This window comes from Stenella coeruleoalba (genome assembly GCF_951394435.1).
Source record: "Stenella coeruleoalba genome assembly, chromosome: 13".
NCBI lineage: Eukaryota > Metazoa > Chordata > Mammalia > Artiodactyla > Delphinidae > Stenella > Stenella coeruleoalba.
This window is the reverse complement of record NC_137159.1, coordinates 44,926,949-44,949,989: the sequence shown is the minus strand read 5'-3', so window position 1 is coordinate 44,949,989 and position 23,041 is coordinate 44,926,949. Positions and strand designations below refer to the sequence as shown.

Genomic DNA, 23,041 nt, shown 5'->3' with positions numbered 1-23,041 from the left:
CTTCATGGGGGTTATTAGGTTTGGTGCTCTTCTTGTTGAGACAGCTGTAGTTTGGTATCAAGGGATAATAAAGAAGAAGTATTGCTAGATTTTCAGGGAGATTATTTGTAATACTTAAAATTTGTGTATCATTTTCATCTTGGGGAAGATTATAAAAATATTACTTAAATATTAAGAGCAGTCTTCAGTAGGGGGCATTAGCCCCCATTTCACAGATTTCAGTCTGAGATTTTCTGAATTAGGTTGTTATTTGCCCCAGCCTTCCTACTTTAGTAGTAATATAAATCAGAGGCCCCTGCGTTCCAGGGCGGTAATTGAAAGCCTCTGATGCCTATCTTTGACCTATCTTCTCTAACTCTCTTGTAAATTGCTCTCGTTCGCCTAAGTATTTGTAGGTATCTGAATGCCTTTTAATTCATGAAAAAAAAATCTTGTACCTCTTCCTACAGTTACTCCATATCAGAGAATTATGAGTAAGACTCTGAGATACCTTGCATAAACTTAGAAGATTAGAACTGCTGGAGGAACAGAAATTAGAGCAAAGTTTTTAGAGTTTTTTTTCTTTTTTTAAGTAATGAATACTCATTTTATGACATCAGTGGTGATTGAGCTTATTTTAAAACCTTTTCTCATAGAGCCAAACGTTACCTATGTTTAACAGGACAGCTGAATCAAGAATCAGATATTTTACAGAGTTCTTTCTTCTGATTGTCACGCGCAAGAGAAATGTGACCAGTTTAAAAAGGGAGGCCTATGTGACTTATTTTTAAAAAAGGTCAAACAATCTGTGTTAAATAGTATACTAAAAAGTTATGGTGGTGTGAATTACCTTATAAGGCATGGAGGTATAAAATATATCCTAGATATGACTGTTGGTAGGTTGTAGAAACAACTTGAAAAACATTTTTAGAAAAGGGGTATGTTTATATTTAAGGAAGGATGAAATTAAATAAGTGAAGGTATCCTGGGATACCTGGGCACTTTATTTAACGTGCCTACTATTGCATTGCTCTTCTACTGTTAGAGAAAAGCCAGGCATTAAAGATGGGCATTATATTCTAGGGAAAACTTTTTTTAGGTCCCAAAGCTTTTCACGGCATTGACAAAAGGGCTTCAGCTGGGAGGCTGTTGTCAGTATTGTTTCTGCAGTCAGGAGATCGATCGAGGTGCTGCTGGGCTTGGCTGGTTGAGACTTTAGAGAAATCATGCAGCCTCTCTCAGCTTCACTTTCATTTGAAAAACGAGGGACGAGGGACGGGATGGTTAGGTATTCTAAGGTCCCATAGGCCTCCGAGAGTGTGTGTGGGCTCCTGAGGAGTTAGCAGGCTGCCTTCCTGTGGTTACCAAGGTGAGTTTTTGGCCTCTTTTCCCAGTGGTTTCTGTGTACACAGTGAGATGCAAACTGTGTTTAGGGATGATAGCAAACTTTGTCCTTCTCCAGGAAATGATAAATGCCATGTGACTCTGACTCAAGTCCTAGTCTCTTGTTAATTTTTTGTAAACTTTTTACGTTTGATGAGTCAGAAATGCAGGCTCTTGTAGAGTGTTAACAAGACTTTGATTATAATCGCTTCAAATTGCAGGCCCTTCTCCTGTGTAATGATTTTTGCCATTTGCCTTTCCATAATCTTACATAGGCAGGATAGAAGGACGCTTTGATCAGTAAGAACTGTGATCTGTTGCTTCATGAGCCCTCATTACACTAAAATGATTAACAGAAAACTATGTGCACACATTAAGAGGATATCAGCAAGTCTGAATATTTCATGAGAGTTGATGCAGTATCACAGAACCTTAGGAGTACAGAAAACTCCTCTGTTCATATCGGCCAAGGTGATCCTGTGCACATGTGCGCCTGCTCGTGGACGCACACACCACACCTGCATCCAAATTGTATAGATGTGTGCATGCCTGCTTAACTACGATGTGTCGCTGCTGACTCTTCCTAAACGACCAAAAACTACTACTACAGATTTGTGCTTTGGGGATTCAGTCTCAAAGAGGCTGACTGAAAAAACAGTTTTTGAACAATTTCATGAAGGGTGGGCTTGCAGAGATCAGAAGGCCTGACCCTAGGGGTAACTGCAGTACCTGGAGGTTACTCTACAGCACTCTGTACACAGACGCGAGGCTTGGAGGCAATTTAGAGTCAATAAGTACTTTATTGGGACTTTTGTTGTAAAAATGAGAGTTGGCAGGATTCCAATACAGTTTTTTTTTTTCCTTAAGAGTTGAAGAGAGGACTTGGAGGGATCAGTGTGTTGGTTGATAGCATTTGAGAATGTCTTGTTTGAGTTTGGAGTCATAGATGCATAACATGGCCTAAGATCAGCTTTCCTTCCCATACCCAGTAGTGGATTCCCACAGAGTCAGTACCAAAGCTTTTAAATTTCATTTAACTTTATTTTTAATTGTGGTAAAAAAACACATAACATAAAATTTACCGTGTTAACCATTTTTAAGTGTACAGTTCAATAGTGTTAACTATATCGACATTGTTACGTAGCAAATCTCTAGAACTTTTTCATCTTGCAAAACTGAAACTCAATACCCATTAAACAACAGCTCCCCAATTCCCCCTCCCCCAGCTCCTGGCAACCTCCATTCTACTTTCTGTTTCCTTGAGTTTGACTACTAGATACCTCGCGTAAGTGGAATCATACAGTACCCGTCATTTTATGACTGGCTTATTTCATCGTGTCCTCATAATGACTTAGCAGAATGTCCTCAAGGTTCATCCATCTTGAAGCATGTGACAGGATTTCCTTCTTTTTTAAGGCTGAATAGTATCCCATTTTATGTATGTACCACATTTTCTTTATCCATTCATTCATTCGTAGACATTAGGATTACTTCCACCTCTTGGCTCTTGTGAATAATGCTGCAGTGAACATGGGTGTGCAAATATGTCTTTGAGATTCTGCTTTCAGTTCTTTTGGATAAGCCCAGAACTGGGGTTGCTGGATCATATGTAATTCTATTTTTAATTCTTTGAGAAACCATCATACTGTTTTTCACAGCAGCTTCACCATTTTACATTCCAACCAACGGTGCACAAGGGTTCCAATTTCTCCCCATCCTTTACTGAAACTTTTATTGTTATTAAGATAAGATGTAGTGGAAAAAGATACTATCGTGGTCACAATTCGTGGTTTTCCTGGTGGATGGTAATTTAAAAGGGTGATAGAAATGGTAATAAAAAGGTAAGTGGAGAGGTGGTTATAGGTGAGCATGGCAAGTTTTAGAAAAACGCTTAGTCTCTCACTTCATTCTTTTTTTTTTTTTTTTTTGCGGAACACGGGCCTCTCACTGTTGTGGCCTCTCCCGTTGTGGAGCGCAGGCTCAGCGGCCCTGGCTCACGGGCCCAGCCGCTCCGCGGCATGTGGGATCTCCCCAGACCGGGACACGAACCCGTGTCCCCTGCATCGTCAGGCGGACTCTCAACCACTGCGCCACCAGGGAAGCCCTCTCACTTCATTCTTTACCTGTCGTTAAAGTGCTAGTTATAATGAATAGATTCATACATCAGATGTGTTTTAAAAAATGCCTCCTGAGTAAACTATTCCCTCTGAACATCATAAGAATAATAGAGGACTGCCCTGGTGGCACAGTGGTTAAGAATCTGTCTGCCAATGCAGGGGACACAGGTTCGATCCCTGGTCTGGGGAAGATCCCACATGCCGCGGAGCAACTAAGCCCATGCACCATGACTACTGAGCCTGCGCTCTAGAGCCCGTGAGCCACAACTATTGAGCCTGTGCGCTGCAACTACTGAGCCCACGTGCTGCAACTACTGAAGTCCACACACCTAGAGCCCGTGCTCTGCAACAAGTGAAGCCACTGCAATGAGAAGCCCGTGCACAGCAACGAAGACCCAATGCAGCCAAAAAAAAAAGAATAATAGAGAAAAATCCAGTGAAGAAAACCAAGAGAAAGGGGGTCTTTGAACAGCAGACCTTGGGATTCAGTTTGTTTGGGGCTGACTGTGTGTTTGGGTCTCTGCTGGGCTGGGAGGGTGAGATCAAAGGGGCCAGTACCACAGTCCGGGGTCTCTCAGCTGGTACAAGTTGGATGTCAGAGAACACACAGAAAGATATGGGTCATCTGCCACTTAGTACAAGCCTGTCGGCTCCAACTTGGTGTTGGATCCTGGAAGGGAGGCGGGAGAGGGGATGAGGATGCCCTTTCTCTGATTTCAAGCCCTGGGCCCGCTTCACTGACCGAAGGGCTCAAGAAATGCATGCCACTGCCTTTGTCCTCAGCCCGCGATACCTTCAGGTTTTCCCTGGAAATGAAAGAGGCAGCAGGAATTCAGAAGGCCTGCTTTCTGATTGCTGGTGTGCAGTAACTTACTCTGTGTCTGTGGGCATGCCGCTCTGTGCTTCATTTTCGTTCTCTGTAAATGAGATGGCTGGCTCAGGTGGGTGAATTTTGAAAAGGACCTTCTTGACACCTGTTCAGAGTTCTAGCTCTCATCACCTTGTGAAGGATTAAGGTATGGATGGGGGGTGTTACATAAGGTGGAACAGGCCCTGCGGTTTACCATATGGTGTCAACTATCTCACAGAGCCCCTGCTGTGTTCAGGCTTCTGTTCAGTGTGCAGGCTTCTGAAATGCCTAAGTCGCTTTTGAACAGTTGTTTCTTAGAGGATACTGGGCTAGGTGTGGGGTGAAGGTTATGTAAGACTTGCATCTGCCCTAAAACAGATCATGATGTATTTCCAAGAGCATTATATCCAGAGGACCCTGGAGGTTTTCTATTTTAGATCTCTTCGTTTTTAGGGAGAGCATTTTGAGAAGCCAAGGGCCGGGCTTAGGGTCAGCAAAGCCAGTCAGTGTCAGAAGCTGAGGCTGGAGTCCACTTTTCACTTCTCTTGAGTCTGTAAGGGGTGCATTCTCCATTATTTTAATTAGGTAGATAAGACTGGTGCCCAAGAAGAGATAAGCAGTACTCCAAGGCAGCACACAAAAGGTGCCAGACGATGCGGGGCTGACAGTATGGGTATAGGGTTTCTGAAAAGGAGCAATCATTCCAGCTGGGATAATCTGGGAAGCCTTCCTTGAGGAGGGAAGTTTTGAGCTGGGCTTGAAGGATGGGTGGACTCTAGCCGGAGAGGGAGAGGAGAGGGGAGCTCCACGAGCAGAGGCGTGGAGATGAGAAAGCCCGAGATAGGAGGTGGGGATCAGTTTGGCTGGGGCGGAGAGACAGGAAGGAGGAGGGGACGAGGACTGACATTTATTGAGCATGTGTCTGGCGTCAGGCATAATGTCTGGCCCTTCACCTGTGTCGTCTCAGCATGCTGAGTGGGGGACTGACATCCTGACCAAGCGCTCACCTGAGGACGTCACTTTCTCCCCTCCCCATCTGTACTTGGGACCTGTCCTTCTTAGAGTAAAAGTCGGTTACACTTTGATCTGGTGGGAAAGTACCTGGTTTCAAATGGGGAGAAAAAGAAAACGGGGAAGGGTTGTCAGGTTCTGTAAAGAAGTCTCTGAGGCCGTTGATAGTATTTCATTCCCCTACTGTAAGCCTGGAGGCTGCCTCCCAGTTAATGGCAGCTGGCGGGCCTCGGCGCTCCTGAGTGACTGGGCTGACCATGAATTATTCAGGGCCTGTACCCAACGAGTGGCTGCCTGGCCAAGCCCTGTGGGAAGGAGGCTGTGCTATATCATTGAGGGATCAGCAGAGGCTCAGGTGCAGAGGATGAAGAAATGACTGCACCCTTAAAATACTTCACGCTTTAACATGCCGGGGCTGCGTGCACTGTTCCATGGCCCTGCAGCTGGGTAATCGGGGCCTGTTTTTCAGAGTGAGAAATCACGTCCCCCACGCGCAATTAATACGTGCAGTAAGCTACACACTCGTGTTAGCATGGCACGTGTTGTCAGGGATTTGGTGAGAAGCCGCATTAAAATTGCAGATAGGATGGTATGGCAACAGAGAGCATCCGGGTGGAAGGAACCCCACTCTGCTCTGTTTTTTTCTCAGCCAAGGAGAAGAATGCTGTTGTTGATCCATTCAGAGTGGTACTCACACCAGCTCTCACTAACCTCACTTGTCATGCGTTACCACATCTTTGCATTTGTGTGTACATGCCTGTGTGCGTTTGTGTGTCCTGTTTCCTCCTCTGGGCCGAAAGTGCCTGCAGAGAAGAAATCACCTCTTATGACGCTGTGGGTCCCTCAGATGGTCTGAGCTGAGAACACGGTAGGGCTGAGAACTTGTTGGGTGGGTTGGCTTTTGCTCTGTGCAAACCAGGAGCGGTGGGGCCTGTGTCTTGATGATGAGGTTTGCATCCCTCACTCCCTTCCTTTTCTTCCTATCCTCTCCAGGTGCCTGTTCAACCTGGCTCTTTTCACCCTTTCTCATTACAGCCGGTCTGTGTTAAGCCCCTGGAAAAGATAACCTGGGTGTGGATACCTGTGGGCAGGGTCCAAAGGCCTATTTTCACAAAGAATAGGTTTGTATTTCCTCTTTTCCCATTTCTTTCCCATGAGCCGTGCTACCAGGAAACAGCGTCTTGTCACTGTTCCATCTGCCCCTTTGTAAAACGCTGGCCCGATGGCTCTGAATCCCTGTGTGTGTCAGCCTTTTCCCTCCAAGTTGGAGGTGGGGAGCGGAATCAAAACTCCTGGGCAAGAGCAGACCTGGCCCCAGCTGCATTCCTCAGATGTTCTTTCCTTTGAACCATTCTACCTGTGTGGAGGAGCCCAGCCTTGGCTGTGGCTGGTGTTACATATTCACAGGCATAGCAACACCTGTTTGCCAAAGGTGGGGCCTCTGGACTGGAGCATTTCTTTTGCCTCTGTGGGGAAGCTTTGCATGTGCAGATAACAGATGAGATAAGAATGCAGGATAAGGTTTGGCTGGGGTAGAAGGTTCAATAAACTGCATTCCTTCCTTCCCCTGGGACCTTGGGTGCTTGTTACTGAGTGTAACTTGCCATTTTTTCTCCTTCTCAGCAGAGATGTCAGTGCTTTGTATTCAGTTCTGCTGTGACCAGTGGAACAAGAAACAGGAAAAGGATATGAATAAAAATTAGATTTGCCCCGGTATTTCAGCCATAAAACTATAAGATTTTGTGGGAGGGGTGAGAGAGAGAGAGAGAGAGAGAGAGAGAGAGAGAGAGAGAGAGAGAGAGAGAGAGAGTGTGTGTGTGTGTGTGTGTGTGTGTGTGTGTGTGTGTGTGTAAAGAGAGAGAGATCCATTTGTCCGTCCATCCATCCATCCATATCCTCCAGGGCACCTCTGTGGTGGCTGTTGTGGATGGAGAATACCTTTAGCCTTCCCTTTAATCTTTGTTCTACTTACTCTGAGTCCCAAAGTATCAAATCTGATAGCCCCACCTCAAACAAACATTGGCCTCTCTAAAAACATAGGCCTTTTATAACTTGTTTCATAGTGAGTATTGTGTTCTTGCTATCTCTGAGATATTATTACTTTTATGACTATAAAATACGATTTTGAATATGCCTTTCCCAGTGCATAACGGGGTGAGTTACAGAGAGGGAAGGGGTTTGTGAGTACTTCCCAGGTGGAGGACTGGTCTTGCTATTCCGAACTGTCCTTGTCCCAAAATCCAAAGGGGCTTCCAGCCTGAGGACAGTGGTTCCACGTGGAACCTATAACACCCTCCAGCTGGTAGCCTCCTTGGGGAAGAGGTGGGGCAGAATTCGTTTTTGAGATCTCCTCTATGAGAAGTTTAAAGACTAGTAATCATAGCGGCTATGATGGTGCTAAGATCTTTCTAAACATTTAAGTCAATTATAGAAAAACTCTTTGAGGTTGGTCGCATTACTGGGCCAGTGTTTCAGGCTCAGAATCACAAAGTTTTCTAGAAAGTGGCAGAGCCAGCTTCCTAGATTCCAAGTCTGTTTTGTAACCACCTTTCCTCCTCTAGCTTTGCATTTCCAAACCCTGACCCAGACACTCAGTGGGCAGTGCTCTAGGGGAAAATATGGGGGTGGTCTCAGCCCTGATCTAGGAGTCCTGTGGGTTGTGAGGGGAGGGGAAGTACTGCCGACTGCTTCCAACCGCCCAGGCCGTAGGCCCTGAGAACGGAGACATTCTGGAGAGCTTGGCAGGCACAGAAATGCCAGTGTCACAGATGTGTCTGCCAGTGGGACATTGTGAAAATTGTTCTTCGGGGTGGGAAAAGGAGGTTTCAGAGAATTTCTTGTTTTCTGGTTTTGGCTGGATTTCGTGGTTGTATGCTTGGTTGGTTGGGTTTTCTGGTAAGTGGGGCCGTTTCCATTGAAAAAGGGATGGATTCTAAGAGAAGATGCATCCTGAGGCAGGCTTTGGGGAGTAAGGCCAGCAGTAACTAGGCAGTTATCGGGTGGGAGGCTCTCCAGGCATTATGTATAGTAGAAGTAGAAGGAGAATGATCACAGTTAAGGTTCAAGACTGGGGGAGGTGGGCAGGAGGCTCCTGGAGGAGGGAATGGGTGGGCCAGAGAGGGAAGACAAGGAAAACTGGGGAGACGAGACAGAAGGATAATGTAAGTTTCAGCTGCAGGGAGCATGAACGCAGCAGTACGGTTTGGAGCCCGCTTGTCTATTTGGCCACATGGGTGGAAGAGGATTATTTTAGTAGTAGTATTTTGGCTTCCTATAAAGAAAGGCTCAGGAGAAATTGGCTGTGGTCGTCCAACTGTCAAGGGATTTGACCGCGATGAACACGAAAGGCAGATGTGGAAACAGCAGTAGAAAGCGGCAGAGAATTTGGCAAGATAGTTTGTATGTGAAACCTTGTCGTTTCACTCCCTGTTCCTACCACTTCCTTCCCAGCTCTTTGGGTTGGCTTGTCAAGTCCTTGAATGTGTACAAATCCCATCGCATCTTAGCATTTTGGCCATCCTCTCCCAGACATTTCAGTCTTGCTAATGTTCAGATGTTCAGGAAATGAACACCCCACGGTTTACCCTTTCAAGCTTGCTGTAATGCAGGAAAAGCAATCTTTTTTTTTTCTTCTTTTGACCTCCCAGACTACATAAAGCCTCTTGGAACAAACAGAGGTTTAATCTCGCTCCCTTAGAGTTCCCCTTCACGTGCTACATGCTAAATCATACAGAATCTTAGTTACAGGTCCACCAAGTATGACAAAAGGAACAAGACAAGACCAGACAAAACCCATTTACAACAAGGGAACCCTCCACGTAGCAACTTCTGTGTGAACCAGCAGAGAACATGCCTGATCCTGACCCAAACTCAGTGTTGTCTAGGTTCGTGTGGAGGCTTGCTTGGGTTTTAGGTTTACCTTGATACCATTTATCGAGTCTTAGGGTTTTTCTGAAAAGCGTAGACACCATTAGTAAGCTGATAGTATACTCTGAGTACATAGGAGAAACATCGCTAGACCGGTAGGTCTGCTGTCCAGGTGTGTCTCTGCCTCAGCGGCTGTGCGGCCCTGGGCAAGACACTGTATCTCTCTGAACCTCTGTTGCCTTGTCTGCAAAATGGACACAATACCTACCTCACTTGAGAAAATGTATACGAAAGCTACAGGGTGCTGTAATAATGTGATGTTGTTATTGTGGCCATTCAGTTTATGTGGAGATGAACTCAAATCACTCAAATCACTCATACATTTAGAACCAGAAGGAGTTTTTATGACCAGAGATTCCAACCTGTTTGATTTGTGGGCGAGGATTGCAAGGCCCAGGGAGGTAAGGCACCTGTGCAGTTACTTAGCTCCTTGGTGGCCCTCAGGAGTTGGGGTGAGCCTGAGAACCTGACTGTGGTCTCGAGTCTTTCCACCACACCACAGCACTTCTGATTTGTGCTGTCTACAGATAACCATAGCAACCTGGCTTTACCTTTCTGGCATCACAAGGATAGCAGATACATGTTACTTGGGCTTCAGTTGCTTCAGTCCCATCGCTGACTTGAGCAGTCAATCGTGGCCATCTTCCGTTACGCCTTGGAATCATTTTCTATTTTTTTGGGGCTGTGTCGTGCGGCTGGTGGAATCTTAGTTCCCTGACCAGGGATTGAACCCGGCGCCCTTGTCAGTGAGAGCACCAAGTCCTGCCCACTGGATTGCCAGGGAATTCTCACGCCTTGGAATGCAGCTTGAAGGCAGGCACAGCCACTTAGCAGGGTTGGCCACGTGTGTTGATATCCGAGATGGCAGGGTCTGTTTCTGGGGGAAGCTTGAGTGTTGAGCATTCTGAGCCCCGCCCCCCGCATTAATGTTCCCATTCACACGCTGCGTGTTTCTGTCATAGGTGTCTTCAGGATTCTCTTTCTCAGATCACTAGAAATAAAACTGTGCCTCGGACCCCTGGCCTCTTGCCCTATTGAGTTAGAGCTGGGCAGGCTCCTTTCAATTCCTCCTTTCCTCCTCAGCACGTCTCCGTCCTTGCCCGCCTGCCTCTGAAGGTTAGTGGGCCTCCTCTTGGTTGAAGCTGCCTGTGCCAGCCACACCGGTGAGCCATTGCCCACCGGCCTTTTCCTGCCCGTGCCACCTCGGGGCTGAAGCCTGTGCGCGGAGGACATGCCGGCTCGGCCCGCCCCGCGAACCCTTCCCTGGTCCTGTAGCTCCCTTCCCTCATCTGGCCTTCACCACCTCTACCTTCTTGTCCTCCATCTTCTGTTTTCTCGTTCTCCAACTCCCTGTGACCTCACTTGAGCTTGTATTATCCCCGTGACCTCCTAATTCACACACTGGATCACCTGTTCTCTGATTGTTCTCTGTTCCGTTCTTTCTGCAGCACGCGCTGCCATCCGGCTACCACCTTCCCTGCTTGACTATCTCTCCCCTCTCTTGAACTTTCATTCTATGAATCCCTTGGTGTCTCCACTGTTGTTTCTCCTTCCTCCCAGATGCTGGCCTTCCCCAGGGCTCTCTGCTCGGCCGCTTGCCTCCTACATCCCTTCCTAGGCTTCAGCCCACTGCAGTCTCAACTCTCAGTCTGTGCACGGGCTGTATCTTCAGCCTTGAGCTCTGTTTCCACGTCCCTGACTGCTTCTGGACATGTCACCCTGTGGAGTTGCAGCCTGTCTGGAAGAAAATGTTCATTCCCCCCCGTACCCTACAGCCGGCTCTAAAAACCCCAGAGTCTGAAGCTCACCCCTAGCCTTTGAACCTCCCAAAGACTTTGAAGTCCCACAGGACTTGAATTGGTTACCAAAGTCCTATGGATTAACTCTTGCATCATCCCATTCCTTTCTGCTCCTATTGCCGTACCCTGACTAGCCCTTTGACCTGGACAACTGCAGTGACCACCTTGCTGCCTTCAATGTCTCTCTCCTTTCAACCCATTCTAATCTACCACTGCCAGATTAATCGTCCCTAGAGCCCAACCCAGAACCCGTCCTCCTCTGGCTCAAAAATCTCCAGTGGTTCCAAGCCTGCCTCTCTCGGCTTTCCTCCCGCCTGACCCTAGTTCCTTACGTTTCAGTCAAACGGTAGCACCCGCTGGTACTCTTCTCCCGACAGTCCAGTTGGTGCCTTTACTTGGGCTGCTTTCCCCCAACGAGGAGAAGAGCTTCCCCCTCATCCCAGACTGTTGATAGTCTACCTGTGCTTCAAGGTCTGGTCAAATGCCACTCCCTCCTGGGGTTGTTCTTCCTGCCTGCCTGTGCAGCTCCCCTACCTACTCCTCACTCTGTTCTGGTTTTGGACTATTGGCGTATCTGTCCCATCTCCTTTGGCTACCATCTCTCCCAGTTATCTTTGACTCCTCCAAAACACCAGGCAGTGTGCCCTGCATACAGTTGGCATCCAGGAAATACTGTGTGGAACAAAGCATGAGCGCTCTGGCCGTCCTTTACCTCCTCCCGCTGCTGAGGTGGAGGTGGTCACGTGAGCCATCAGGGTTGGGTCCTCTTCTTCCCTGGCCCCATCACACCACAGCATTCCCACGTCTCACCCCCTGCCCCTGTGGGGTTATTAAACCCTTTCCTAGCCTCAAAACCTTTCTTTCTCATATTTACATGTGTCCACTTCACCTGGCTTGTTCTAAGTGTGCTCTTGAGTATCCAATGTGGCTACACGAGCCCCAGCCTCTCCCTCCATCACATCGCATGTAACCTGGTGAATTAGAAAGCTTATTTTACCAACTTTCCTGTACCAGAGGGAACTGAAAGGGAGACTAAGAGTGGTGACTCATACTCTGTTCACTCAGTGGCTTAAAGATTAAAAATGTGTTGTAAATTGTCAAGCACTTTGCAGTCTCATTTTGTGTGCCCATAGCTAGACACTTAGAGACTTACATATCACCAGTATATTTAATAGTGAAGAGGGGCCCGTTAAAAAGATCTCAAATGAGAAAATTCTCCATTCTCCTCTTTGTAGCCTTGATGTGATATGTGGGGGAAAAATCAAGAAGAGGTGCATTTTGCAAAACATACTTCTAATTTTGGATAGTATGACCATTTTTAGGGCATTTTCACATCATCCCCTCAGTAATCTTGTAGGTAGGCATGAATTATCCCTGTCTGACAGCAGAGGTTTAGAAAGAATCCAGGGTTTCTTCTAAGGTCATAAGTGATTAAGAGGCTTGGCCAGGACTAGAAAGCCAGGTCTTGGGAATCCTAGTCAAGTGCTTCTTCCAAGACCCTGCATTTTGCCACCTTGCTGTCAGTGTTTTGAATTGCAGTAGAGGGGCTTTAGAAAGTGCTCTACATCTTGGATGTGGAGAAATATCTTCGAATCCTGGGCCTGGCTTTAGAAAGCTCAAGGTTGACACTGGATGCATTAAAAAACCCAGCGGTGTGGATGGAAGGAGTGGGGTTGTTCCGAGTTGAGCAGTTAGCTAGACTCTGGGTTTGTTTTAACTTTAGCCCCGAACAGGATGCAGTTGCTTGAATTACAAGTGCCCTGGGGACTAAAGTAAACCTGTGGTGGAGGCCCATCTCTTCAGGGCAGATTGGAATCCCTTAGGAATGAAATTACCTTCTTCAGTGAGTATGGCTGCAAGGCTACACACTTGAAACGCTAAATTTGTAATTTGTTGTCTGCCTGTAGTTACTGAGAAAGAGGATGGGTGGGTGGGTGGGTAACTAGGGTCAGTTATTTCCCAAGAACACATTTTGATCACTGTTATTGTCTATGTAGAGGATTTTGTTTTTGGTTGAGGCTGGTGGGAGAAGTTAGGGAGGAGAGTTTTAAATTTTTGAAGAACTCAAGTTTAAAGGCTTTGTTTTACAAATCACAGTAGGATTTCAGGGTGATTTCTTTTCTCTCCTCATTGGTTCCTGAAGTCATCCAGGTCAGGGATCCTGGAGGTGTTTACCTGTGTACCTTTCTCCCACAATGCCTTGCAAGTCGGTGCTCCCGTAAAGCTTGCATTGAGTTACTGTTATAGGGCCGGTGTTATCCCGGAAAACCGCCGTTTAACGTCTCGTACTGGCAGCGGCAGGTCGGCTGAGAATATCCTTCCGTGAGCCTGAACTTACACGCTCCCCCCCCGCCCCCCTCGCTGTGGCCTTGCCCAACGCCCAGGGGGACTTTTACTTTGACCCGCTGGCACGGCCGGGCCGCCTCCGCTTGGTCGGTGCCCGCGCGGTGAGGACGCTGAGCGCCCAGGTGCGCGGCCCGCATGGCTGCGTGAGCTCCTGAAGCTAAATAGTGGAGGAGCCGCCCCGGCCGGGGACCTGCGGGGCGCCTTACCCTACTGGGCCGCCTCCTTTTCATGAGATAGTAATCGGAGACTTTTCCGTTACGTGAGGCTCTCAACAAAAGATTGTAATTCCAGCAGCTTTGTTTGGGAAGGTACCACCGCGGCAGGCGCGTCCTAGGCCCGACCCGGGGGTCGGCGGCCCCGCGGCGGCCGGTGGGTGGGGGCCGCGGCCGGCCGGCCTCCCCCGCGCCCCTTGTGGTACAGCCTGCGTTTCCTCTACAATGCGGTTATGCTAATCAGGTGACATCACCGCCCAGCGCACGGCGAGTGGCTCCCGATTAAATTACAAACCGGCGGCCGCCAAGGGCAGCCGGGAGGAGGTGTGTGCGCTGTGCCCGCGAGCTCCCGGGCTCGGCGACCGAGGCGTGTTTAGGATTGGCCATATTTTTAAAAAATTTTAAGTAGGACTGCGCCTCCCTCCCTCCGCCCTCCCGCCCCTCCTCGGTAATTTATTTCAAGCCTAGAGCCAAGGGCCACAAAAGGAAGGAAAGCCACAAGGAATTAGATGCGTGAGTGGCCGGGCTAAGGTGGACTCTCCTGCGGCCAACTTCCTATCAGATCTGCCTGCTGGACTTTCACACCGGGATGGGGCTTGCCTAAGGTCCAGCCCTTTTAGCCGGGGCCGGGAGCCAAGCGTTGCGGAAGCTGCTGCGTGTTGGATGGGGGTAGGAGGGGGCTGGAGCGGGATTTCCACCGTGCAGCCCGCCGGGGCGTTACGCTGGGCATAATGGAATTGCAGAGGACGGCTAGCATCTCCGGGCCGCTGTCGCCGGCTTACACGGGGCAGGTGCCTTACAACTACAACCAGCTGGAAGGGAGATTCAAGCAGCTACAAGGTAAACTCCCGTCTCAAAGGCCGGGCCTGCCCGGGGGCCGTGCTGCTTCCAGTGGTTCTGAGGGTTTATTTGTGCCATATGGTACGTGACCCTAATGAAGACCGGCGGCCGCGCGCCCGGCCCCAAAGCCTCTGGTTGGCTGCGAGCACCCCATTCACTACTTAAAGGAGACAGTTTCTCACTCTTCACTCCAGAAAAGCCACCATTTGGAGTCTCTATCTCCAGTTTCCCTTGGGCTCTCTTGGTTGTCAGGTATCTGCTGCCCACTGCACACACATTTTCTCTCTTTTTAGCTGTCTTTGCATTTTAGTAGATCAATGATAATAGACCTATTAGTATGCAAGTATTTGATTCCGGGTCGCCTCCGTCTCCCAGCACCCAGCCTTTTACCTCTGGGAAGCCTAAAGGTGTAAAGTGCACTGCTGGACACCCTGTAGAACAATAGCAAAGGGAAGGAGGGAGTGGTCTTTTTGTTCCTAAGCCTTGGGTAAATTACAGTTTTGATTCCGAAGCTTCGTTTTAACCCTTTTGATGTATTGTGTTGGGATAGAGCCTTGCCATCAATTTAGTGAGCTGTGTAATTTATAATGAAAACCAGTTATTGTCATTCCAGTGCTATTGGGTTAGATTAGTTGGATCAATTACAGGTTTCTTGGAGTCTGTATTAATCTCAAACAGTTGAATGAATCTAATATTTTTATGGAGAGCAGTGTGTGGGGTGATGGGCCTGCAGCCTGCGGCCGAAGTGGCCCCTGCAGCCCCCTTCCCTTGGCTGTCCCTGCCCAGCCAGCAAGCCTGGCCGGTGGTGTCTTGGAGCTTATACACGAAAAAGGATTTGTAACTGAAAACAGAACTCCTTCCGTTAGGAAGCCCCTGGAATCGGTAATAGGCTGGGAATGATTCTAGTGCTGTGAAAGAGTAGCCTTTGCAGACGGTGTATGTTTCTTATTTTAACTCTTCTTGGTGCCACAAATGTGGATCCTGGGAGGAGGAGGAGGAAGGAAGGAAGCAGCTCAGTCTTAGAATGTTTTCACTGGGGAGACGGGGAGGCTATATTTCATTCACAGGTTTATTTGTCTTGTGAAATAGTTGACAGTAATGACACTTTTCTGGAAAACAAGAGGCAGAACAGGACATGATTTTAAACATTTGCTAGGCTGTGCTGCATTCCTCGGGCAGTTTGCTAAGAGGAAGCTCCATTCTCTCTAGGGAATGGTTGTGTGTCTGCTTCATCCCTCTTGAGCTCTTCGAAGGTAGAATTTGCTTTTATGGAAAACTTAGGGGGGGCCAGAGCTGGTGGCGGGGTGGGGACTTGAAGATGGTAAATAGAGGAGTGGGGTGTGTCCATTATCTTTTGGGTGTGTGGTCAAAGGCCCACAGTTTGAGGTTTGAGGTTCTGAGAATTCAGAATGCACCTCTTCTTCAAATGACCCAGGCTCCTCACTTCATTGTATCGTACTGCCAAGGAGAAAGCACCAAGGAGGATCCTTGATCTGAAAACCTATTACTGAGGTCCAGTCAGCCCCCTCCTGTAGTCTCAGAAGAAATGAAAACCAAGGAGAAAATACCAGAAGGTGTGGGGAGCAGTGTGCCCACAGGCCCACCCATAACAAAAGGCTGTTACTCTGAAAGGTTTGAGGACGGTTGTAAAACTGCTCACTGAGGAGGGTGGAGCTTACACACAGGAAATGTCTTAAACTGTCCTCTCTGGAAAAGTAAAATTTAAATTAAAAAAAATCACCACGTGCCTTTGATATTTTACCTCGTGTTTCCCAAGGAAATTCCTTCAAAAGGAGTGAGCTCCACATTTTTGTGTGGTGATTTTCTTAAATGACCTTTGTCCCCTAATTTGGTTGCAGATAACTTTCTTATTTCTAAATATTGCGGTTTAGAAGTTGCACAAGTTTAGTGTTGGTATTTCTTCTATAACAGAAAACCACCCGTGTTGGGGAACTGAGCCAGGGTGAATTAACTCTCAAGTATGGTGGATCCCAGGAGAATTACAAACAGTTGGCATCATCCTTAGTTACACATGGAATTGATTGCATTTTAAAAAACTTGAGGAATATTTTTGATAAAACCTTTTCCCATCCCCACCTACCCCCGACCCCCGTCTGGTATTTGTTACTTACTGTTTAGTATTTGTAGTGCTTCCAGTCATCACATCTTTGATAACATATAGATTGTCTGCTGATTTAATTTCGTACATGCCTACTAAGCTGCCTTTTTCCTCTTTTTAATCCTTCCTAGTACTTATAACCCAATACTGGCAAACGACACCTCTGAATCTGTATCGATTTTTTTTTTAGTGCCTCTAATATGAACTTATTTATTTAGCGTCTACACCTTAGAGTCTGAGAGTACTGTGATTTTTAGGAGATATTTCTGCAGTTTTCTTGGTTTCAAATATTTTCACCCTGGATCCTAAAAATCTCAGGAGGGGGCAGAGTTTTAATGTTCTACTTAAGGGAAATACAATGTTAAAGTGAGTCTGGTCTTTTAGATAAAATAGTTTATAGAGATTTATCAGTAAGTAAATAAGTGTGATTAGAAACAAAACCTCACTGAGGGGCCGAGGTGCAGCGTGATGTCTTTCACACTGATGCTCCTGGTGTAAGAGATAGGACCTTCCACCTCTGATGGCTTCAGACATTAACCACTGACGCCCAGCACACACCTGACAGGCACACACCTGACAGGCATATCCACTGCGCGCTCGAGATCTCTTTCGAATTTCACCTGCAAGATTAAGTTACCACCTTCCTCAGAATCTGTTCGTGTATCTTACACAGTTAGATTTGTTGTTTTGTTTTTCTTTTTTAAATAAGAGAGGACTGCTGAAACACAACAAAACTCAACCTCACATGTTTTTAAAAAATGTGCTTGTAGTAACGGAGAAGTTCATGATGATGATACCTTTTCTCCAGTTTCACCTCAGCCAGCTCCACCCCTTATCAGACGGTACTCCTGCCCCTCCTCTACTCAGAGGCTGTTGCGCCTGCCTCTTACGTAAATTAAATTCCAGGCTCCTTAGCCTGGCATTCAGGACCCTCCCCCAAATGGCCCCAGACACGAAATTCCTATTCCAGCTCTTTACATTCCAACCAAATAAATCTTCCAGGTGGGCAGGCCTGCAGCTCCTCATGAAACCCAGCCCTGGGTTTTTCCTTCATTGTCTACCTCATGCCTCAAAGGCTCTGCCCTTCCATTTCACCAATAGGAATCCTTCCTACAATTTTTTTTTTTTTTTTTGCGGTACGCGGGCCTCTCACTGTTGTGGCCTCTCCCGTTGCGGAGCACAGGCTCCGGACGTGCAGGCTCAGCGGCCATGGCTCACGGGCCCAGCCGCTCCGCGGCATGTGGGATCTTCCCAGACCAGGGCACGAACCCGTGTCCCCTGCATCGGCAGGTGGACTCTCAACCACTGCGCCACCAGGGAAGCCCCCAACAATTTTTTTTTAAGACTGTGCTTACATTCCATTATTCCAGAAAGCTTCTCCTTGTCTCCTCTGTTGGGTAGTGGGAGAAAGATTTCATGGAGTGCTCACCATGCACCAGACGTGTTAGTGGGAGCTTTGTCTATATCTCATCTTGTGTTCATAGCACACTTAGGAGATTTTTTTTTTAATTGAAGTATAATTGATGTACAATATACGTTACAGGTGAACAATATAGTGATTCACAGTTTCAAAGGTTATACTCCATTTATAACTACTATAAAATATTGGCTTATTTCCTGTGTAGCTTATTTTGTAGCTTATTTTACATATAGTAGTTTGTACCTCTTAATCCCTTGCCCCTATATTGCCCCCCACCCCGAGGTTTTAAAGATGAAACGGTAGAGAGTCAAATAGCTTGTTTCAGGTCCCAGGCACTGTGTTGAGCTCAGGTTGAACATTGTTGTTCTCGAACTGTCTCCTCCAAGACTTCTAGATATTAATATTATTTTATTTCTGCAAAAAAGAGAGAGAAGGTGACCTTGTGAAATGCCAGCCCCAACCTGCTTCTCTCTTCTTCCTACCTGCCCCCTCACAGCACTGATTCTATCAGTTCTGGCAGTGGAGTTATAATGAAGACAGAATCTAGTTGAAATACACCAACATGAACTTTCTCTGCCTTCTTTGCAGCCTGACCCTGACATCTAGCACCTGGTGTTTCTGGAGAAGGTGCTTTCTCTTAGCTGTTCTGGCTCAGTTCTGGAATCATGGAGTCACCTGTCTTCATTGGGACATAGAAGGAGACTAAAGATTTGCAGGCTGTGGGAATGTGTTACACTCAAGTTTATTACGTGCTCTCTCAGGGTTGCCTCCTTGAATTTCTTCATTTTTTTGGTTTTGATTTCTAAACTGTTAGGGAAAGAATTTTGCTGGTTTTATACCCACAGATCATGGGGAAAATGCATTCTTAAGTGTTTAAAAAGAACTTTCCAGTTTGTTATGGTACCTAGATGTTTGTCTTGTGTAATTTCATAAACCACAGAGAGAGAAGATTGCTGGGTTTACACCTGCTTGTCATGAAGAAAACTTTAAGTTCTTAGATATAAAGTAATAGCCTTCAAATGTTTCCCACTGTGGCAGTGAAAAGAGTTGGTGACAAATGATAACCCTGGTTTTCTTGGGGTGGCCAAGATTTATAAGAAGATTTTCTGGGTTCTGGTCTGGAGACCTGCCAATGCTGTACTATGATACTATAGATTTTTCTAAGCGCAGATAACTTTGTGGGATAAGTCACCAATTTAAAAAAAAACTCTTTTCACCAGTTTACCACAGTTTCAGCTCAAAATTTAGAACTTCCAAGCAGATTTGTGAATTAGAATCTTTTTTGAGTGATGTGCTACTATTAATTATTATTATTAATATTTATAACACTTAACTTGAATATGTACCATCTTGCTTGATTAACTACATGAGATTATCCAGAGTACCCAGCATGGGAGCCAGTACTCAGTAGGTTCTAAATAAGTGGGCATTTCCTTAGTACTAATAATAATCCTGTGGAGTATTCTCTTCCTTTTTTATAAAGAAATAGATCATTGGATTAAGATCAACCAGTATGAGGCTTCCTCTCCAGAATCCAGGTTTTCTGACTCCAAACTTGATCTTCTCCTATAGGACCACAAAGTGTAGGTTAGGTATGAGCCATCATACCCCTTACCCAGATATCATGAATACATTCTGGCGGCATGGAAAATTAACGAGCGCAGAACTGCTCAGATTTCTGGACATGCGGTGCCCTCAGTGTTTGGTGGTCTGGAGCACCGACAGTCAAGGGAACACTGATTCTTTTAGCTTAAGTCCAATGTTTGACTGGGATGACTGTAAAAAGGACTCTTGGAGACCAGTTAGGAAGAAGAGGAGGGAGATAGTTACTCCGTTTGAGCAAAAGATACCACTTAACGGTAGTGAAAGAATGGGACTCTAAACCGTCCTGGCTACTGAGGAAGCTTTCTAGATGATTGTGTTCCCAATTTTCATCTCTTCTCATGCCTTGGGCCTAGAAAGGGGTCTGTTCACAGCCCCACTGCTGCCTCCTCTGTGTTAGTCTCTCTCCGTGGTTTCCTAATGCCCCCCTCCCCCGCATGCAGCTGCCCCAGCCTCCCTAAATGCAGGCTCTGATAAGAGAGCTCCCTGCAAAAACTTGGGATTTGACTCCAGCTGACCTGCCCACCTCCAGCTCCTGCTATCCCTTACTCCACGGTACTTATGAGTCCCTAAACCTACCCTGCATTTTCCTGCTCTCCTGGTTTCTTCCCCCTGGGAATTATTTCTTGTGTCAGGATCTTTTTTTTTTTTTTTTTGAGGTTCAGTTCAGATGCCACTTAATTCAAGGGAGAGGTGATCAGAATCTCTGCTTGGATTCTTTTCCTTTAAGATTTAAAGTTTAAGCCCTTGGTCAATCTCCTGTGATTTTCACATCCTGCCTTTGGTTAGAGTTTGAGTATCTGCCTCTCTGCTTTCCTTACATTTCACAAAGTCTGGGAGCATAAAGACAAAAATCTGATACAGCCTGTCTTACCCATAGAAGTCACTAAGCATTTATTAAGGAGTAAATGAATGAAGTAGTATTATGGAATACTTTGTTTCAGTGGTTCTCAGAATGAGGTTCCTAGACCAGTAGCAGCATCCTGACCTGGGAACTTGCTCTAAGTGTAAATTCTCGGGCGCTGCTTCTGACCTACTGAATCAGAAACTCTCCGGGTGAGGCCTAGCCACAGGTTTTTAACTAGCATGCCTGGTGACTGTGATGTACACTCAAGTTTGAGAAACGCTCCCTTATTGGATCATTTGTACCCTCTTTGCAATTTGGGGGTGGGAGGATTTGGGAAGAACAGATTGCATGAATTGCTCCCAGATAGGAGCAGATATTGTATCTGATTTCTTGCTGAAGAATGAAGAGATAGGGAAAAGTATGTTTTAGAACAAAATTGTGTAGTAGTGGAAAAGGTATTTAGCCAGTCAGGAATGAGCTCTACCCTGCTAAACTAGAGGAGCCATTTAACATCTGCAGGCCTCAGCCAACTCCTGACTGCCAAATGGGGTCAATAATCTGTCAGAGCTTCAAGTTTCCAGTGAACCAGAGCTTCACAGCCATTCATCCGTTCCTACTGGAATCATACTTGTGCATATTATCAAAAATACGCCAGGTAGATCCCAGCCATTTTTAGATCTTAGTGCCTCTTCTCCCTTTTGCCTGACAAGTTTCTATCAACTCTTAGAAGCCCCAGCCATGAAAAACTAATGACAGGGGGAAATAAATGATGGGGGCGTCGTAAAGCCTTCCTCTGACTTCAGTATTCTTTGCTTGATTGGCTTACTTAAAAATCTGGCAGTTGTTTGTATATCATGGGTGCAAAGGACTTGGCATTCAAAAGCTCAGTAGTTGGTTACTAATCTAGGCTATTTTAAAGCGAGAGGACTCCTAAGAAATAAAATGATAAAAGTGTTTTAAGCAGTATAGGACATGCTTTCTTGTCCTCTTTGTTTATTAACACATATTTATTGGTCGCCTGCTTTTCAGTAAGCAAGCTGTCCTCTGGTTAGGAAGTGTGTGAGTAAGCGTGGCTCCGCTATGCTACCGAGCTGACTGATGAGTAGAAGCAAGTGGAGAAATAAACTTGTTCCAGGTGGGGACCCAGGTAGGGGAACTGAAGCAGGGCCAGGGTGGCCGGAGCTTAGAGTCCAGAGTGAGGAAGTGTCGGTAGGAGGGGTACTAGAAGAGAGAGTAAACAAAGGCCAGAGGATGCACAGTCCTGTAAATCAAGTTAAGGAGTTGGGAAGGCAGTGGGAGGCTACTGAAGGATTTTAAGTATGGGAGTGACTTGTTCTGATTTTTTTCTCCTTAAGGAAGGGCCAGTCTGATTCCTGAGTATAATGATTGTTTTGGAAGGTGGGTGCTGGTCAAGAGAAGAGGCAGGAGACCACTTAGGAGGCTGTTGCATTTGTTGTGATGAAAAACAGAAACAGCATAAGCTCCTTGAATTCGGAACTGCAAGGTACTTAGAAGCTTATTACTCAGTGTGGTCTGTAGATGACCTGGGAGTTTGTTAGAAATGCAGAATCTCAGGCTCGCCCCGAACCCACTAAGTCATAACTTCCTTTTAGCAAGATCCCCAAGTGGTTTGTATGCACAGACAAGTCTAAGAAGTGCTGCCTTGGAAATAATCTCTGCCTGCTCCCCTACCCCTTGAGCCGAGAAGGAAATAGTCCTAAAGAGGCTATGACCTTTCTGAGGTTTAACGTTTGTGTTTCATATAGAGTCTGCTTTAAAGGAAGGAGGGGTGTGTGTGTGTGTGTGTGTGTGAAGTAAACTGGATCGTTTTAACTGTAAAAATAATATAGTATCCAAATGAGTAATAGTTAATTAAAGAAAGTTTAGCGTTACCCTAGGAGATTACAAGGGCTTTAAAGCATGTTTGGTTAATTCCTAGCTTTATAAATCTTTGTAGAGTTTGGCTAGGATTCTCTTACTTGCTAATCCTGCAGTTCTAGAAATTTGTGAAGTTAAAAAAACACAGTTTCTTTTCATCTATCCATTTGGTATTAATGGAGAATTACAAAAATACTCTGGGCTACTTTCTCTTAAGTTCTTCCAGAATTTCAACATGGTGTCCTGGGAAGTAGAGGCTTATTAAGTCCATACTTGCTTCGTGACTTAAACCTTTGATATACTTTTAAACTATTTTTTAAAGCAAAAATACCCCCTCCTCCCCGCACTCCATCTTACTAAAATGATCCTAATTAAATGAATGTTGGTGTTCTTGCAGTTGGTTAGACTTCAGTCCGGTTTCATATATATCAAACTTACCCAGCAAGTGCCTTCAGGTTTTGGTGTTAAAGCTGGATTTGAAATACATTAAATATCTGTTACTTGATAAGCGCTCATTTCCTGTGAGTCTGCAGGTGAAGCTTTAAAATTACTGGTTATTGATTAGGTAGGGGAGGAAAAGCACCTGCTGAAACTTGTTGGCCAGAATTTTTGGCCCCTTAGAAGAAAGAAAAGGGGTGGGGAGATAAGTGACTTCTGTTCTGACTGGCATCAGTCCAGAACCTTTCTGACAGGGGAAGGGGTGTGGGTAAT

The 23,041-nt window shown here is 46.2% G+C and overlaps 1 protein-coding gene across 5 annotated transcripts in view; it reads left to right on the top strand.

The window, feature by feature from the left end:
• The window catches only part of SPTBN1 (spectrin beta, non-erythrocytic 1), a 196,064-nt gene that overhangs the window by 70,013 nt on the left and 103,010 nt on the right, over positions 1-23,041 (top strand). The window contains exon 1 of one of the 5 annotated variants that reach the window (XM_079940623.1): positions 13,088-14,464. The exons of the other annotated variants lie outside the window; for them this stretch is intronic. Coding sequence (XP_079796749.1) covers positions 14,356-14,464 — 109 coding nt within the window. The 5' untranslated portion in view covers positions 13,088-14,355. Of the gene's footprint in view, positions 1-13,087; positions 14,465-23,041 lie in introns of those variants that run through there. 5 annotated transcript variants of the gene reach the window in all.